The sequence below is a fragment of the Cyphomyrmex costatus genome, unplaced genomic scaffold (genome assembly GCF_001594065.2).
Source record: "Cyphomyrmex costatus isolate MS0001 unplaced genomic scaffold, Ccosl1.0 scaffold900, whole genome shotgun sequence".
NCBI classification, from domain to species: Eukaryota; Metazoa; Arthropoda; class Insecta; order Hymenoptera; family Formicidae; genus Cyphomyrmex; species Cyphomyrmex costatus.
The window spans coordinates 3,029-24,805 of NW_017280485.1; the positions used below are offsets into that span (position 1 = coordinate 3,029).

Below are 21,777 nucleotides of genomic sequence, written 5' to 3' on the forward strand. Positions count from 1 at the left end.
CATTATTTTAAAAATAATAATAGAATTATCAATTACAATCTAATATAAAAGTGAATCTAATATAAAAATGATGTGAAGAAAACCAAATGTATCATTACTATAGCAATCTATGTATATAACGTTATTAAAAGAATATCTATTAAAAATCATATGATGATTCAGTATTTTTAATATTATAGTAAAAATAAATTTTTATAAACATGAAATTTAGTTTATATACCAATAATATTAATAAAAATTAAAAGACTTATTCTATATAAATTTTATTAAAGATAATACTTTTAAAGTAAATCAACGTATTTATACTTTATGCAAAGTTTCTTTCATATTAATAATTTGTTAATTACCACAATCGCTAGTGCTGTTAAGAATCAATAGAATACATTGCACTGTAGAGATCAACAAGTATAAGCTCGTAGAGAGATTAAAATTTCCTAAAGCCCATGGTAAGGGCACGGGTAATTCTAATGCTTGGTTCTTAATAGACACATTAATTTGGACGTCCTTGTTGCCTGCTATTATAGGCGTCAGCATGAAAATTGATGAAGCCAAATAAGCAAAAAATATGATACTGTAGCAAATCATCCTTCCCATAAAAGCATGCCGTCGTATGATCGTGCGCTTCTCCTCGGTGTCGATCGTAAAATAATCATTTACAGCAGATGAGAAATTGCGAACCAGATTATCGGCGTATATGCGAAAGGACAACAGTTTTAAAACAGAGAGAACAGCGCAAAACATAATCATAAGAGCATCGAGTTTTACATATGCATCACCACTACCGAAATTAATTTCGAGGAACAATACAACCATCAGCGCGGTCTGCACAGACAGGAAAGATGAACTGTTTATTACTAACAATAAGTTTTATTTTTTTTTTTCATTTCTACTGTCCACGCTCACTTAAACTGTCAAACTTATAATGGAATAGTATAATTTTATTGCGTGTTACATGTATAAGATGAAAATGGAAAACGTACCAAACTGAAGATACACACGATACAACGAACTAAAGAAAATACGTTATATTTTTGTAAAGGCCAAACACCTAATGGTAGAGTTAAGAATTTTAAAGGAGTCATAGCGTACGCCAAGTCGTCATTCAAAGGCATTATCGTAGTCAAATACAGCTATACGGTTCATGGTTCTCATTGTCAGTAAGCATCGGTCTTTGCCTATAATATAAATCGATCATTGGCGACATTGTGTTCTACATTCATATTTTATTAAAATACCGCAATTTTGACATTTACTAATGTACCCTGTTATTTTCCAAAATACAGTTATTTCAAATACTGAAGGAAATAAATTCTTAAATAGAAGAGTAGAATAGGATAGAGCAAAGATCGAATAAAAGAGAAAATATTGTATTTCTCTTCCGCTACATTATTTTTAGTTATTGACTGTCAGTGATCTTCAATACCTTTTATTCCTATATGATCTTGTCAAGAATACATATATAGAATAATTGATATTACATAGGATTAATAGTGCATTTGTTTCTTATTGTTAAACAAAACTCGGGTGTTATTGCAGTATTAACAATTAAATTTATTTGTTATATTTGTTATATTTGTTATACAGATGGTTCAATTTTGTTGAATTGAACATAGATTTTGCAAAATATATATCTTCTATAAATTTTCTTGATAAAAAATGCTAGCAGAAATATGACATAATGTATGTTACCATGACAAAAATAAAAATTGAAATAAGTCAAATGTAAGAAAAGAGTGATACAAGCATATTGAAACAGTGGAAAAAGTGTTACGAAATAAACGCTTCTTTTCAAATCATTTGCTGCTTCAATATATATACGCTTCTTATATAAATTTCCTTTACGATTCTATGAGTGTGTACATTATTCTATTCATTTTGTATCCAATTTATGCTACGATCTTTTTTACTGGACTAATAGAATGTGATAAAAAATTGTGATACAGAAATCGTACAAGATTTTTGTGATCATTTAAATTTTATTACATTATATTAATTTTATTATTAAATTTTATAACAATTTATTTATATGTATATATTATAATTATAAAATAACTAAGGCGCCCTCTCTATGGTACACCTCGGGTAATGCTAATACCGGTGGCAAAATTAAAAAAAATTTTTAGAGAAAAGACTAAAAAATGCAATATTTACTTCAAATCGCTCAGTGAAAAAGATTTTAACGTGATGATTAATAATCATCTTTAAGAGAAAGTTTTGAATTTAACTTACGATTAAAGAAATTCAAATCAAAGCACTTGCGAGAATTTTTGCGAATATCTATAGACCTCTGTGTGGCGTCGAGTGGTTCACCGCTCTGTGCGATTGACTCGCGATTTGTAGACCCGAGTTCAATCCCACGTGCGCCCAAACGCGATTTTTCGCGTTTAATGAGCCAAAAAATGGCTCCATCTGGTGATCAAAAAAGATCTATGATCATCAGCGCTGGCAACGAAATGCACCCATTATAGGCTGTCTAGCGACTCTAGCTTTTGATCCCGGATTCCCGGGCATCGCCGAAAATCTGATGTATTAAGTATTTACAACAAATTTAAAATACAAAATACTCAAAGAAGGTATTTAAATACAAAATACAAAAATGTATTGTATATGTACGGTGTTACTTCTTTTTTATTAAATCTTACTCTCAATCGTTATCTGTTTTTTATGAGTCCATCATCACTCGTAGGACGGACAAATAGGAGAGAGAACTTTTTAATATGGTCATATAAGTCTCGATAGTTACAACGAAAAATCTGCCAGCTAACAGTTGAACAGGTTGCTGTGACCGCATAATAACGAACAAAACGTTCCTCATTAACTTCAGTGGAAAGCAGTACCAATTACAGCTGTAGATAGACTGAGCGACATCTTCCATTTGACATTTTAAATAGTCGCCTATGAAACTATAAAAGAATAACTGTAACAACAGAGCGCTCATCACTGTTATCGTTTTAGTTATCATCACTACATCATGCGATTTCAATGCCAAAATAAATTGGAAACCTGAAAAGCACACAATATAACTCAACAACATGCACGAATTAACTTTCTTTAGCATTACTGAGAGAAATTTTTCAAAGTTTATCTAATATTTTTTATTATGTTATTAAGAAATACAAAAATTAGATAGTATTTCTCCCATTCAATTAATACAATTTTCAAACCGTTTTGCAGAAAAATTTACAATATTCCATAAGTTGAACACCTTTCTTCTAATAAACACGTAATAATATGTTACACACATACATAACCGGAGAAATAACTAACTTAAAATATTTACCAATCAAACAAATAATAAGACAACTAAACAGCATTTGCACAAGCAAAACGAAACTTATTACTTCGACCAAAAGTTCCGCATGCTCCATTAGATAACGATGTCTTGCTGCTAATATTGAAAAATCTTCAAACATGTTCTTGACTTGCACGCCACAATTAACAAATTCCATTTTTAGGATTTCCATTTGCCCACAAACATGTGTAGTGATAGCGAGGAAAAGTGAATCACTACCTTTATAAATAAATTTCAATCCTTCATTAACATAATTTATATACATTGAAAGTTTTAAATTTATATACATTGAAAAGGTTAATAGTTAGAATCTGTTGCGGAATTGATATAAAGAAAAGAAAATGATATTACATTACGATTGTAAAGAACACATACAACGTGCATTAAAACAAAACATATAGTAAAAAGTAAATAAAAATTAAATACGACAAATTAAGATATTAAATTTCAGTATTATAAACAAGCAAACGATGTAAAGCAGATGACAAACTTTAATAAATTCACAATTAAATTTTAAGCGAAACGTTTCGACTCTTACTGTAGCCTCTTCAGTCTCAATAATATATACAAAACATTAATATAAAAATAAATATAACAATTTAAAACAATAATTATAAAATATAAAGTCAATAAGTCAATGTTCTCTCTTATTGTTAGTCAAATTGTATAATAAATTGAAGGAAAGATAACCATCTCATAAAGCTGTATCAGCATCATGATTGTTAATTTCAGATGCTCCAAAAATAATTCTCTCTCCTCAAACTCCAATTTATTGTAATGTAACGCAAATGTGATGTGTATAAGAAGACAGTTGTCAAAAGAATGAATTGCTTAAAATTTAATTGTGAATTTATTATAATAAAGTTTGTCATCTGTTTTACATCGTTTGCTTGTTTATAATACCGAAATTTAATATCTTAATTTGTCGTTTTTAAAACATAACAAGCGTTATCTTAGTACTTATAGCTTTAAAAATTAAATATTTAAACCTTCTAATAATAAAATCAATTAAGACTTCTTATAATTCGAAAACAAATTGGAAAGAATAAAGGAGTCGGGCGCAGAAAACGTCGCGCAATTAAAAAACACCATTAATAAGTGACAAAACCCATTTATTCAAATAATGCTCTTTTATAATGTTATGATAGTAGTGCTCTTGTTTCGGCTAACTTTTTAGCCTTCTTCAGAGAAACAAACTAACTTACACTAAACAATACAATTTTTCAATCAACGGTGAGCTTCTCTACGTTGTCATAATTAAGATACAGAATAAATAACAGACAAAACTAAATGGATGAATAAGAAAAAAAAGAAAAATTGAAAAATTGAAAATATTAGAAATAATAAATTGTGAAAATTAATTTTTGAAGAACTAAGATTACATAATAAATCATTCTGAGAATAAAGGAACTCACCACGATTACAAAGTACCACACATCGCAAACAATACTAATTTTAATTAAAAACCGGTTCTTAATATGCTGGTCAATCAATGTCAAAACAGAAATTATTCAATTAATTAAATTTTCGTCAATGCTGTACATACATAGTAATAAGTCGTTATGGCTTCTGTGGATTGTCTGCTTTCTTTCATTATATACCTTTGACGAAAATTTAATTAATTGAATAATTTCTGTTGGTGTGTGGTGTTTTTTTAATTGCGCGACGTTTTCTGCACCCGACTCTTATATTACCCTTTATTCTTTCTAATTTGTTTTCAAATATTTTATATAAAAAACAATGTCTTATTGAATTATAAACATCAAGTTCTTAATTTATATGCGTTTAGTTAATAAAGTCGCTGCAAACTAATAAGTAGCTCAAATTTAAATATTGAAGTACTTATCGCATTGTATAATATTGTAAAACGTTTAAACTAATGCGCAAACCTTATTGATATTAACAATTAACTAATTACCACAATTGCAGTTACTATTGAGCACCAATAGAATATATTGCACTACAGATATCACAGAGAATAAAGTCACAGAGAGATGATAGCTTCCTAACGACCATGTTAAAGGTATGGGTAAATCAGATGCTTGGTTTCTCATAGATACATTAACTTGAATTTTTTCTCCATCACCAACTATTATAGGCACCAGACAAAAAATTGTTGAAGCCAAATAAGCAAAAAATAAGATACTGCAGCTAATCATTCTTCCAATGAATGCGTGTTGCCGCATGATTGCACGCTTCTCCTTGTTATCGGTTGCATGATAATCGTTCATAGCAGAAGTAAAATTGCGAATCATATTATCAGCATATATACGAAATGACAATATCTTTAGTACGGAAAGAACGTTGCAAAACATAAGCATAAGAGCATCGAGCTTTATATACACATCGCTGCTACCGAAAACGATTTCAAAAAATAACATGATCATCATCACGGTCTACAGAGACAGAAAGAATGGACTATTTATAACGGAGCTTTATTCCTGTTTCTCGCGCTTTTACTGTGTACTAAACATTTCATTTGAATTGTCGAACATGATGTATCAACATACGAGTTCTGAAGAAATTTTATTGGAATATGTAATACGAAAATTGATAACGTACCAAACTGGAGCCGGATATGATAGAACGAATTAAAGCAAATGTATTATATTTTTGCAAAGGCCAAACGCCTAATGGTAGAGTTAAGAGTTTGAAGGGAGTCATAGCGTATGCTATATCGTCATTCGATGTCATTACTGCAGTTAAGTAGAGCTGCACGTTGCACGGTAATATCAATAATATTGGCCCTTGTCCATAATACGAGCTGATCACGTTCGCTTTCATGTTCATATCTTATTGAAGTGGTGTGTTTATTATAATACCTAATGATTTTTCAAAACACAGTTATTCTTGAAAGAGTAAAAGGAACAATTTTTTTTGTATGATAGTAGAGTGGCACAAAGACCAAATTAAGAAAGGGAGATGTTGCATTTTCCAATAATATAACATCTGCCATCAATCGTGCTTCAACACTCTTATTCCGATACAATTTTTTTGCGAAGGATATGTACGTACGATTAACTTAGAATTCGGTGGATCAGTTCTTCTTTAGATGATATGAATAATGTTGTTAGCACTAAAATTAATTACAAACATTTTATATTTTGCTTTTGTTAAGTTCAATTTTGTTTGAATAGACGAATTCATTATGATTTTATTTTATTAAAATTTTATTGTACATATAATTAATTATCTAGGTGTCTTTAGATAAGAACTATGATAACAAACTGAATGCAAAAAGCAAGTTATATGTTACTTTTAATCACTTAAAGCATTCATATTTCTTTTATATAATAATGAAATAACTAATTCTGCTTTATATAATAATAAAATCAATTAAGACTCCTTATAATTAAAAAACAAATTGGATAGAACAAAGGGTAATAGGAATTGTTAGATTTCAAAATTCACTAAAGTAATACGAGATTAAATGCAAATTAGTCGATGTCGAATAAATTTTCAGAAAAAATTAGTAAAACACATTTTTTTGATCGATTTATTTTTTTTTCTCAACACATAGTCTCCTTTCAGCTCGATAGACTCGATCCAACGATTCTCCAACTTTTCCACGCCGTTCGAATATGGTACGACCAAACCGAGCGACCGGGAACTTGTGAGAAGTGGAAACGGCACTGAACGGCGGCGGCGCACGGCCGGCGGATGGTAAAAAATCGACTTTATCCCTTTATCGACCTCGATCAAGTTCGGCTCTCCATTACTCCAGCATCTCCTTAATCGTCTACAGAAATTAAATCTCTCGATGAATTCCGCTCAAAATTTGACAGTAATCAGCTGAAAGATGCTACTTGTCAAAAATGTGACATGACATGACACTGCGAGTACCCTCTCTGATAGATTTTCTAAGAACTTATTGACTTGCCCTCGTACAATATAAATTTTACTTCCTAATTTTGAAAACTGGAGAAAAATAATTTAAGAAAATAAATATACAACAGTAAAAGAGAACATTTTATATTACAATACGTGGCGATTTATCTGACTTATGCCTGTTACCACCAATGCAGATTAACTTTTAATCTCGGTTTAACTTACTGTTAATCTTTTTCTAATTTTTAGAACAAACTTTTTTAAAATATAATGTTAATATTATAAATATTAATATATTTTGTTTTAAACCAATTTTTCTGTGAAACGTGATGGAGGGGAGAGTAAAACTCGAATTGAAAGAGAGGATGTTTCATATTCTTTCCGTGCTTTCATATTCTTCAGTGCACTGTTTTTTGTTGCAATCTCTTTTCTCTGATACCATTTTTTATCGTCAAAAATACAGTGTTATGACTTTATAATAATTGATTGATATGATTAGTATGGCGCAATAGTTTGACTAATTTGGAATTTAGTGCAATAATTTTGTAGACAACATGAATAATATTATTACCACCACTAAAATTATGCAAAAGCATTTCATATTTTGCTGTTGTTCAACAAAATAACAATTAAAATTGTTAATTCGTTTGAATATAGAGACAAAGTAGCATGATTATATAAATTAATACAATTTTATTAAAAATTTATGCTCTATGTATATTATTATTTCTATAGATATCTTTACGTGAAAAATTATTTATTATATGCTGATGCTTTACGTTTCTACCATTACGCGTAAAACAGATAAATATGAAATAGACGTTTTTAAAATGCTCATGTAAGTCCCCAAATCTACTACTAAGAAATGTCCAGCTTGCAGTTTAATCGGAAGCTGGGTCCACATCATGATAAATACTATGTTTTTTGTCACCTTTACAGGAAGATCATACCAAAAGCTGTGATAAACAGACTGCGCAACTTCTTCCATCTTTGTTTTTAAATAATCTCCGACAACACTATATAACGTTAATTGCACGAGAAAGGCGCTAAGTACCATGAAACTTTTTGACATCATACCATAGTCGTTGGTTGTTAAGGCAATGATAAATTGAAATCCTACAAAAATACAAGTAATTAATGTAAATTTTATAACATTTCATATTTTTTTTATTAATTCATGAACACGTCAAATTGATACATATTTACCTACTATAATTATAAGCATACTGCTGATAAAGAGTTGTACCATCAAAACAAATCTAATTATCTCAGCAAGCTTTCTGGTCATTTTTATCAAATAATCATGTCTCAAAATCAGTGTATTAAAACGTTCATAGACTTTTGGACTTGTCACGTCGAAGTTAATAAAATTTGCCTTTAAAATTTCTAGTTGACCGCACACGTGTAATACAATATGAAGAAATACAGAATCACTACCTGTGCAAAACATTACAATTAACTCTCAAACACAGTACACTGGTGTGAATTCGCACGAGCAAAATTTTCAAAATGTTGGTATTTTCCTTTTCTAATAACAATTTTTTTATAACTTAAAAATAAATTAACTAAATTCGAGTTGTACCATTCGCTTTGTTCAGAAATTTTTATTCCAGGAAAGTATGGTTTCGAAAGTATTTTGAAGAACATTATTATGGTTAAATAAGTGAACGAAATCACAAAATCCCAATTCGCACCAGTGTTTATGGGTGCTGAGATAAAGTGTGCCGTTTGAGGATTAAGAACATGTCGTAAGAATGTACAACTATCAACTAAAATAGGTATGTTAATAAGGAATATTAATGGAAACCGTATTTTAATTTATTAAAATAGATGTAGAAATTTAATTTATATGCATTTAATTAATAAGCAGAATTGGATAGTTAATAAAAACTACAGTATAATAGCATACATAAACTTAATTAATTATGGCTTTATAGATCAAGTCTTTTTCTTGCCTAATAATTATTTTTATATTCTTAATGATAATAAAATACAGAAAAAATTACTTTTTGAAAATCGTGGAGATCTAAGAAGGACGGTCTTATTGATTCTTCGTTTATATTCAAAATGTAATTACGTGGATTACAAAGTTTATTAATAAATATTTATTAAATATTTCGAACGTATTTAGAATAATATAAACAATATAAATTAACTTTTTGTAAAAGTAACTATGTAAACATATAATGTAACTTACCGTGATTGCTAATGCACATGATTACTAAATAGATGTATTGCAGTATAAAAATAATCAAATATAAGCCTTTTGAAATGTGAAAATGTGCCATGGTACATGTTGACGGAATAGCATATCCTGCTTGATGTCCTAGGATAGTTAGATTAGTTTTAGCTTCCTCGCTGCTTAGTTGTGCGTGTCCCACAATGAAAATCACCGAATCGACATAAGCGATCAATAAGGCGATAATACAGATTATTCTTCCCCAGAAAGCGTGATTTCGCATAATGATGCGCTTCTCCTCGGTGTCGATTAAAGCATAATCATTCAATGCAGAAGAATAATTGCAAATCAGATTATCAGCATATATACGAAACCATATTATTTTTGTTAAAGCAAGGATACCGCACGAAAAGAGCGTGAGAGCATCAAGATTCGCGGTTGCGCTTGTGCAATTGTAATAGAGTTCAAGATACTGTACGGTTACCACCACACTCTGCACAGAAAATAAAAATGGATCTGTTTGTTGAGATTACTATTTTGTTCTTCTTATCGTGTCTTATATCGTATCAATATTATTTGAAACATTCGATGTTGTGAATCAATTTATAAAATATATCGATATTTCATAGTAAATATTCACACATCGATGGCACAAGGAGAGAGAAGAACAATTTTATTTCATAAAATAAAAATTAGAAACGTACCAATCCAAAACTAGACAAAATATGACGCAATAAAGTGAACTTATTGTATTCTTGCAAGGGCCAAGCACCTATAGGTACGGTTAAGTGTTTGACGAGGGTCATAGCGTACGCTATATCGTCATTCCATAACATTATGGTAGTCGAGGACAGATGCACTGTATTCACGAATGCCAGTCTTTGTCTATAATGCGATCAAATTCGCGTTCGCGTTCATATTTTATTGAAATGGCACCATTTGAATACTTATCCGTATGCTCTGTTATTTTCCAAAGTACAGTTGTTTAGAACAATTGATGTAAAATTCTTTTTATGTGGAAGTACGGAACAAAAAGAAAATAGAAAAAAAAGAGAGAGTTTTATTTTTGTTTCGATACATCGTCTTCGACTGTCATGTTGGTAATATTCTAATATAATTTTTCCTGCAACATATTTTTTCATAAAAGAAAAAAATGCAGAGAATGATACAGTTTTGAATTCAATTTATCAATTCATGAATTATCGCTAAGTAATTAAAACATTTTTTCGCGTGCATATCTTATTAAAGGTATGTAATTTTAATATTTAACAACTCATCGCAAGTATTTATTAATTCGCATAAAATCAATAAAAAATAAGGATCTTAAAATTATGTTTTTATTTGTTTAGGTTGAGAGATAGATTTTTCGTAAGATATAATTTTTAAAATAATAATATTAAGAGAAGGCTCGACAATAATAAATAAAAATAAATATAATTTCACGGTCAACGAGCCGAAATAAAATAATTACAGTTAAAGAATAAAGAATATATATTTAAATTAATGTAAAATATAAATAAACGTTTCAATTGGGTCATTTTCAATAATTAAATTTTTAACGGAAATTTAACAAAATTTGTAATATACTGCTTTTATAATTTATATATATATTACACTATTAATTATTAAAAATAAGAGACTTATCTTTGATGGATACCGAAGGCAACTTTTTCTAGTAGATTTCTAAATTTTAATTCACAACATGATATCTGTCATAAAAAAAAGTGTCATCCATAGACTTGTTGATAAAATAATTCGTTTGTGCCATCCACGTTTCCATAAAGATAATTTTATTAATGCTATCACATCCTCTTAAATAATGGATATCCATTAAGATTTATTTTCTCGACGACAATCCATAATAGAATAAAATTTCATCAAAATAATATTACTAATCATAATAATGCTAATAAAAAGTTTTTTGCGGTTCCTTATGTTAACTCCATTTCTGAAAAATTTGCACCATTAACGTTTTTAATTGTAAACTAGCTTACACAATCCTAAATAATTTTAAAAAATTAATAAAAAGAGGAAAGGACCATTTAGAACCATCACATAATCAAAATGTCTATAAGATTTCATGTGAGGACTGTAATGTTAGTTATGTTGGCCAAACAAAAAGGCAGCTAAAAACACGATTGCATGAGTACGCTTCCGACATCAATAAAAAAGCGAAATCTTCTTCTGCCATCACCAACCATCGCATCGAAAATAACTACAATTTTAATTGGGAGAATGTAAAAATTTTAGATATTGAACCATCTTATAACAAAAGATTGATTTCGGAAATATTGCACATTAAGAGACAAAAACATGCAATTAATAGACAAAATGATACGGAATCTTTATCAGGAGACGCGGTAGTGTCTCCGGCCATGTTTAAAAACTGGAAGACACTACAAGTCTCTTATCCCGAGCCATCAAAGTCCATTTTTCGGGGGTGCATAACTATAACTAAAGTACAAAAAATTTTGAATCGTATGTTGAATCGTTATATGTCCTGAAAGGCTGCATCCCCACGAGTAATTTGGAGATGTCCCCTCCCTGGGGCTCATCAACACAAAAAAACATGAGCGATCACGTGAGTGATGGCGACGCGAAATTTGAACGTGTAACCGGCGTATACAATATAAATTATATAATAGATTGATGAAAAAAGAGGATAACGGATATATAGATATATCGTATGTATGTATGTAACAGGTTATGTTAAAAGTAGTAAACGGTGTGAGGTACTAAAATAATATATTTGTTTTATTTTTCTTATCTATATTGCTTTTTATATCGCAGAAATTATTGAGAATTTTCTGATTTGTTAATTGTCACCTGTAAAAATGATATGTATGTTAAGGTAGTTTTCAAGATGTCTGTCATGGTGTTTCGCGTAAGATAGAAAAATTTTCCGGCGCTAATTCGAAGAGGAGTCTTCATTCTCATCATAATGAATATTAAATCTTTCGCTATGAGAGGTGACATTTCGTCCCAAGCGGTGCTGTATATGGCGTAGACAATTGACTCGCTTCGATTCTTCAAAGTATCGCCTGCATACGTGTACAAAAAGGTCTGTACCATATAAAATTGAATGGACATCAACATTTTTACCATTTCCTTGTAATCTTGTTCCTTGATGGACAGGAGAATTCCTACTCCTGAAAACCCGTAACTCTTCGAATTATGAAGGGATTATGTTAGCTTGGATTTTTATGCTGGATATATTTTATACGTGTATTAAAGTATTTTTCTTAATAGTGCACTTTTATAACTTTAATTAATATTTTATTATCTTTTATATTGATACTTTTTTAATCTTTCTTATTATAAATTATACTTTAAACTTTAAAAATAATTCAATAATTTAATCTAATTATATTGCGAAACTATTTTTATCATTTTTATAGTTTTTACTGGCAAGTTTTAAGATAGAATTTTATTTTGTGTGTGTATGTGTGTGGGTGTGGGTGTGGATGAGTGGGTGGGTGGGTGTAAAATGTCAATCAACGTGAATCAATATAAAATTGTGAAAAAAATTTATTTACATACATACCTGAAGATGCAATAACTATACTAATTATTAAAAGTCGTAATAAAATGTTGATATTAAAAGCGTCTTCAATATTTCTGGTCAGTGCTATCAACTGGCAATGTCTTTTGACCAATGGCCCTAGAACATTTTTATGACGCTTTTCCTCGTAATGTTTCTTGCTAATCTCCGTAAATTGTATCTCCAAAAGCTCTAGTTGACCGCAAAGATGCATAGTGATACCGAAGAAAAAACTGTCGCAAGCACATTCTGATATCAATATCAAAGATCCTTGTATTACTTGCATCATAAATAATATTTTGTACGTGGAATACGAAATCTCTTTGTACAGACATGTTGATGGTATGACAAAGTTCCATGTAGTTACAGTATCATTATCTATAATTGCAGCCTGTAAAATACATTTAGGTTATATTAATTTTTACAAAACAAAAACTATTCTTTTTATTGACAAAAATATGTTTCAATTTTACTCAACAATAATCTTATGAAGATTTAATACAACCTCTTGTTTATTGCTGAGGAAGACGGATATGAACCATAAGGTGCCTGCTGTTGCTCCAGCAATCAAATGAGCCAGAGCGATTAGACGTCCTGCACGTGCATACCCCATCATCACCACGCGCGACTCTTCCTTCATGGACAGAGACGACCAGTCGTCGATCGCAGAATTGAGATTAATAGCAATCTTTTTCATATAAATTTTTGGAAAAATAATATTCGACCACGCATGCATGCAGCTTTCTATTAGACGAAGAATATCCAAACCGTCTCTAACAGCATCACAGCTCTTGAAAGGTTCTATCAGCACGTTGATCATTGTGAGAGACTGCATGATAGCAAATATAAAATTGCATTCTCATATGAGGTTGCATTACTCAGAAATAGTTAATATCGTGAAACGATTGAACTGTTAAACTTTTAATTACCAAGTATAAAGAAAAAACAGTCTAAATCAAGCGGTAATAAGATTTTTTTATAAAATAATTTTCTAGTTTACAATGTTAATACAACATAAAAAAGTAAAATATATAAAATAATACAAAAATAATATCGATCGTTTCTTTCTTTCGGAACTCACGGGTCCTTTTTCAGCGATTCTTATAGATGTTACAATGTCATAGAGATGAAAGCATAATCTTACGGTCTAACAATAAGTGAGATGGTGTGGTATAATTTGAAGAAATTGTATCTTCTTTTTTGTGTGAATGTGGAAATTGTGTAATAAAATGTATGAAAACAGGAGCATCTTTACGTATTTGTCTGATTCTGTTAAGTGCAAATGTTACAAACCAATTATCCTTTATGCTTAAATTATAATTAATTATGATATATTGTTGCATAATATATATCTTTTAATGTGTTATATTTTTGTTATTTTTGTTACACGTGTTATAGAATTTATTCCAATCATACATAGATAACAGATTTAATTATTAAACAATTTAAAATCAAAATTCTTATCATTCTCAATTTGACTGAAAAACAATATTTAAATATTAAATCTTATAGGACCGTACATGTGAGAAACACAACCAATAAGAAATTGTCTTTAACGGTCGAGCTGGATCTTAGGTGCTAATTATAATTCCGTGTGAATTTATATTCATAGTCTTTTAACAGCCCGCCGAACAATTTTTCGATCTTGAAACGCCACTCTACGAAACTATACCGTAATAATATTACGAATTAAATTATCTAGCAATTTAACAATTTTGAGTGGCGTATTACATATGTAATATATAAATTCTCACGGCATTATAATTAGTACCTAAGATCCGGTTTGACCGTTTAAGGCAATTTCTTGTGTTTGACTGAAAAAATTTAACTAAATGCAATGCAACCTTGCAACCTGTTTACAATAATTTTTATCAAAAAATTGCATCTTTTTTTCTCTTACATCATTACAAAAGTAGCTAATTTCTACATTGTATGTTATCTTACATTATGTTACGTTATTTTACCCCTGCTATAAATATTATGAACCACTGAATAGTGTAAACTACATTATCCTGCTGCAACGGCCATAAACCAAGTATCCACATCATCGATTTTATCGTAGAAAAGCCATAATCTATACCACTGTTCCAATTCGTCTTCATGTTCGGCAATGTATTGGTAGGTTTCGATCTTAAAAAGGAAAATTGTAGCGTGACTGGATATTGCTCGGGTCGATGGCTTACTTTTACCCCGAAGAAAATTACCACGTCTATACGCATCTAGTCCTTTCGTACTGGCCAACCTTTAGGGAGGTAAGATAAGTATACGATACAAATTTGTGTCTCTCTACCACATCTTTCGAACGTCCGCAAGTAATGCTCATAATTTTCAATACATACTGTTGTGTCAGCGCATAGACATAGATGCTCGCGTTCAATTACGAATTGAACGACGATGTTCTGTATAGTAGGTTTATTTTTCTTTTCCGCGAGTAAAATGTTTTTTTATTGTATCATCTAAGCGATGTACTGAATAAAGTAAAAAAAGTACTGAAGCTATCTACCGGCAGTATACACGTGACAAAGTAGAAGTCATGGTTATGAAAGGAGCAACGATCAGTTACTGTGCATTTCTGTTTTAGGAGTATTGTTAAATTCTTGGTAACAATTACTATAAAATTATAATAATAGTATAGTAACAATTATTGTTATTTAAAATAGTAATTACAACTTTTTTTATTATCAATATAATAATATTATATATATATATATATATATATATAGGAATTATAAGTATATAATTGAAAGTATTTTAATTAAATGTATTTTACATAGTATCAATAATTTTCATATGATTTTTATTTTGCAAATTCTCTGAATAGATCTGTTGATTTTTATTAATCTTTTAGTGCCATTCGCAAAACCGAAATATATGAAGCCGCTGTCTTCAAAACGTATATTATTGCTTCGCAATTAGCATAGAAAAATTTTCCACCAGTGAAACGAAACGGATAGCTTGATCTCATCATTGCAAAGTTCACGTCCTTCATCATCGTTGCGGGAAGCGTAAACCAGGAAGCCTTAAACATTGCATGGAATATATCTTCACTTCCTTTTTGCACAATATCACCGCCATAACAGTACAATAGCGATTGCATAAGCATATAATTTAAAAGTAGAATACTTTTTATTAAATCGACATAATTGTGATGTTTTAAACAAAATATTATTTGTAATCCTAAAAGAGACGAGAAGATGAAAACTTAAAGATTAATGTACGTGATATAATACTATTAAATATTTAATTGCAATACAATACGGTACATTTTAATACCTTAATAAAAAAATATGAATTTGTAAATATCATTAAATTTACAATAAATTCAATATAAAATATTTGATACGATACCTAGTAGCGCGAGCAGAAGCGTTACTATAACAAGTTGGAATAATATAATCAGATTGAATGTATCTTCCAAATTCTGATTGAGTTCCGCTAATTCGCAGTGTCTGTTGATCAAACTAATAAATTGCTTTCGATGATTTATCTGAGTGTCTGGCTTACTTGCAAAATTTTTAATTTTTTTTTTTAGTATTTTAAGTTGACCAGTGAGATGTAAAGTAACGTTAATGTAAAGACTGTCCGTAATAGGATACATTGTACATATCACGAGCATTAGAACAGTTTGAAAGCCAATGATCATCGTATACTGCAACCCGTTAATATCGTTAAGAAACTCACCACACGGGATTATAAACTGCCTATTTGTTGCACTAACATTATCTGTATACAATAAGAATACAAGTTTTAAGAACAATAACATAACAAAATGTAACATAATTAATTTAAATATTAAAAATATTAGAATAAAAGAGTTAAAGTTAAAAAAATAAATAATAAAATAATATAATAAACATAGAATTAAAATGTTAATATGTGGATCATGTCTGTTTTATTAAATAGAAAAGCTAAACGATAGCTGTACTTATATGATTGTATGTACTTTTTATATGATTGTATGTTTTTTTCTCAAGATCTTGAACAGAAAATTCAATAGATAATAAAAAAATAATTTGTAAAATTGATTTATCTCTAATACACTGTAGGTATAGAGTCAAATGTTATTTGTTGTCAATTTAATGTCAAAATGTTACTAAAAATATCATTTTGACGTTAAACTGGCAACAAATAACGCTACCTTGTTAAGACAATACTGAATATTTAAAAAATATGGACTTTTTAATTTCTTAAGATAATTCCTAATTATTATTATTAACATTCTAGTATGTATATTTATTTAGAAGGCACTTTTTATTAGATAATAATTTAACAAATATTCTAAAAATATCACATTACCATTTGATACATTCACCATTTGATCTTGAAAAAATATTCCTATTAAGTTCATAATTATGACGGACAGCGTATAAAGAGAACCACACGTGAAAGATAAATACAATATCGTAAGAGTACACAGTTTGGATTGAAACGCATATTTCTTCATGATATTATACGACTTCTTGTCATTCTTTACAGACACCCAATCGGCAGCAGCAGCCTTAATGTTTTTAGCCAATTTTCCTCCATTAGCACCAATACAGATATATTTCAAATTTAAACTCAACGTGCACGAAAGATATAATATGGCATCTATATTTGTACCGGCATCACTATTATTTCCAGCGAATTCCATAAATAGGAAGATGAGTGGTGCAAGCTAATAATGACCCCATTGCCTTAGAAAATATGACATATGCATGTATAATAATAAGTATAAAATATATTTGCACTTGAAAAGCTCGCGCTATTTATGAAAATATTTAGTAATTTTTCTGTGCATAAAACTGTTCTTATTGTTAGACTTAGAAATTCTCTCGTCCCGGTATCCTCCCCCTCTCTCTATCTCTCTCTCTCTCAACGTACTATCAACGTACCTGTAGAAATATCATTACGTTCCATTGGATTATCGTGACTATTGTTCTCTTTTGAAATGGCCATATACCGAATATTTGCATAAATGTTCTATGAATAGAGAACACATAAGCGATATTATCGTTCCAAACGTCATCCAACATTATAGTGATCGCACAAACTACACGGATGACTAAACATTAAAAAATGTCGATCGTTATGGGTACAATTTCTGATGTCGCAAAATTTCAATGTCAATTTACGAACGTTGACATGAACATTATTATAAGTACAATTTTCAATATTGCAAATTCTACATCAATTTACAAACGTTGTTATAAAACATTACTATGGGTGCAATTTTTGATGGCGCAATTTCAACGTCGAACTTTGTCATGAACATTACCATAGAATATGCAGATAAGACATTATTATCCCCATTAGGCTCTCATGTTTTATTAGTTCATACGGTGTATGATGAATGGCAGTAAGATAAATGTAAAAAGAGACTAGTACGCATGCCTACATCTTCCGCTATCCTGCAGTACGAGCGCAATAAAAAAAAGATCGCTTTATCCAAGGAACACACCAAGTCATGAGAAAGTCAAAATGACATACTTTGACGTCAAAATGATAATTTTTGGATACAAAATTTGACTGTTTATTTTTAAGTATCAAAATAAAGTCATTTTGAAATTTTGTTGATTTTTGTGCGTTCTTTGGGTAATAGTGACAACAAAAAAGTGTGTTGGTTGATATATGTATATGATTAATTAAATCAGAATTTGAAAGTTATACAGTGTAATTCATAAAAATGTAATATCTGTACCAATCTGATTGATAACGTTGATGTATTATTGTATTTCAAGACAAGTGTGATTTTTTATAGTGCAATTAATTATTCATGGTATGGGTTTTTGGATTTCGATCAAATATTAAAAAGACATTTCAAGTAGTACATCCCAATAATGCTACGTAACAATTAGACATTCAAAATTGGATACAAAGGATTGATAAAAGGTAATAATTGTTACGTTTAAATTATGTTAGCAAAGTATAACTTGTTAATAATGTGATACTTGCAAGATGCTACTTGCAATTATTGATAACTTAACTATTTAAAATGATAAAAATATAAGTTTACAGAATAAAAACAAAAAGAGAAAGTTTTTTGTAAAAAAGATATACAATATTAAAATTAGACCTTCTTACAAGACAGTGTATTTTTATCAAATAAGTACATATTTCTGATACTTCCTTTATAAAAAGAAATAATTGATTTTCAGCATAATTAGGCGATTATATTGTGATTATAAGAGCAATTTTACTAAAACGATATTCTAATAATCTTTTAATTCTACAGAATTTTCTCTCGTCAAACATAATTTCGAATCGTAGATTTGAACTTTGTAAAATATTTTTATCACGCATATTATATTTTATGTTTCTATCATTACACGTAATACAGATAGATATGAAATAGAAGTTTTCAGGATACTCATATATGTTGCCAGGTTTACTACAATAAAATTTCCAGCCAGCAGCTTGGCAGGAGATCGTGTTCTCATAATGATGAAGATTAAATTTCTTGCCAATTTCGCAGGAAGATCGTACCAGTTGCTTTGATAAATATAAAATCCAATTTCTTCCATTTGGGACTTTAAATAATCACCGACGAAACTATATATGGATAATTGCGTTAAAAAGGTACACAATACCATAACGCTTTTTCCCATAACAACAACGTTATGTGTTTTTAATGCTAAGATAAATTGAAACCCTGAAAAATTAATAAGAAATAGAAATTCAATGTCTATAACGAAACGGGTTTTTTGTTGCTTAAATAATTCAATACATATATATATATACTACATACTATGTGTGGACATGCATATATACCATATTTGTAGCATTTGTAGCATTATACTATGCAATAATACAAGAAAAATTATTTATCTATTTAAGATTTTTGTAAATTATACACATTTAAACAAAATTTTGTAATATCGTAAATAATACAATATTTACCCATTATACACAAAAGAATGCTACTAATAAATAACTGTGTTAGCAAAACTACACTGATTGATTCGGCCAGTTCCTTGGCCAATTCCATCAGACAGTTATGCCTTTGAATTAAAGCATTGAAACGATCGTTGACTTGCGAACTTGATACAACAAAGTTGACAAAATTGGCTTTTAGAATTTTTACTTGGCCGCACATATGCAATGTAATATTGAGAAATAAAGAATCGCTACCTTTAAAAGAAAAAAAGAAATACAACAATGTAAATTTTATTTTATTAATATAATAAAAAATACATATATAAAGTAAGCCACGGAAATCTTACAATTTTTAAAATAAAATAACATGAAACATAACTTAAATATTAATTTATTATCATATGATAATAGAAAATTAAATACCATTTGAGTATCGAACAAAGCAGTTCTGTTAGCAGGTAGTAATTTTTTAATACAATAATTGATTTTTGTCTTTAGTTCTTTGCTAAATCTAAGTAGAAACTAATTAAAATAAAACATTCAATTTTCTATGAATTCTGTACACATAACAAAAAATTAATAATTTTAATTATATTTTATATTATTGTATTATTTAAAAAATTGTAAATTTCCCCATGGCCTATTCTATAATTTATTATTAAATTCTTCGTATTATTTTTATCTATAAGATTAAATTTTATCTTTTACGTATAACATTTTTATAAATATATTTTCTACTTTTGAAAATTTTTAGAATAAATCTTTATAATTAACAATAAACAAATAATAATTATTTCAATAAAGTTAATAAAATTTTCGAATACAATTTTGTGGTCAGAACTCTGGTACATTTTAAATAACATTATATGATGAAAAGATGTAAAAAAAAGATATATACTAAACAAAAAATAGATATTACCGTGATTACAAGTGCACGTAAGCACCAGCACAATAAACTCGTAGATACAGATAAATTCATACATGCTCGTTGGGACACGTAAGTATTCTAACGCGCATCTTGATGGCATTGGATAGTCCAATATAATGTCCTCATTTGTTCCGTTAATCTGATTATCTTGACCATCAGGTAGATCTTCACCAAGAAGAGGAATTAATGAATATATCGTTACACTAATGTAAGAGAAGCACACCATAAAACAGGAGAGAATTCTTCCCATAAAGGCGTGTTTCCGCATGATGGCACGATACTTTGTGTTTTCAATCGTCAAATAATCATTCTGGGCAGAACTGTAATTGTCAGTTAAGTTTTTCGCGTAAATACGGAAACATATAGTCTTTACCACTCCGAGTACACCGCAACAGGCTAACATGAGACCGTCTATATTTTGCTCCGTGTTAGTACAGCCCATGTGAAACTCCATGGAAGGCAAGATCACTATTATGCTCTGTTGATATGTGTAAACGATATATTTTCTCATTCAAACAGCTTTTGTGTTTAGGAAAAATATGTCCCAATTCCAGATCGACGGATCTTTGAAAATATTAAAATTTAATTACAAGATAATTTTTAGAATTGAAATAAATAAGCTTCCATTTTAGCTTTTTACGTATATGTGTAAATAAAAATACATTAGAATTATCTGAACTAATTTAAAGGTATGTAAAATTGAACACTTCACTTTAATATTAAAATGTTTACAAGATAAACTAAACACCAATGAGAACTATAAGATAAAGTTATTATACAATAGATAATATAACAGTTATATATAAATTTTTCCGTATTATAAAGATAGAAATTTAATAGAAATAATATAATAATGAAAATATTTCTCTAATTTTATTATATATGTAAATTTTATTCATTTAATTTGTTTTCTATGTATACCTATTTCTTTTGATACGATATTACCAAAAGAATGTTTCATCAATGCAATTCTTAAATATAATATAAATAACGAAATAATAAAATAAGCAATATAACATGTACTATCTCTAAAATTTCTCGGAAACAGTTGCGCTACTCTTGACATAAATAAGAATTAAATCATAAATTCTTAAATTCTAATTAGAAGTGTTTATTGAAAAATGTACAATAGCTAATGATAAACGAAAAGTACA

General features: G+C 29.2%; 1 protein-coding gene across 1 annotated transcript; it reads right to left on the reverse strand.

Annotated features, from left to right (window-relative positions):
- Positions 1–324: 324 nt before the first annotated feature.
- LOC108771229 (uncharacterized) lies at positions 325–21,101 on the reverse strand (the record flags this gene model as incomplete). The annotated part of the gene is given in 16 exon segments (XM_018549836.1): positions 325–550; positions 2,760–3,085; positions 3,165–3,511; positions 5,211–5,688; positions 7,914–8,236; positions 8,327–8,557; positions 9,414–9,792; positions 10,004–10,158; positions 12,209–12,448; positions 12,844–13,231; positions 13,346–13,669; positions 14,805–14,991; positions 14,993–15,082; positions 19,306–19,471; positions 19,720–19,950; positions 20,615–21,101. Coding segments are annotated over 16 exon segments (4,578 nt in total), but the record flags the coding sequence as incomplete, so codon positions are not given.
- Positions 21,102–21,777: the final 676 nt, after the last annotated feature.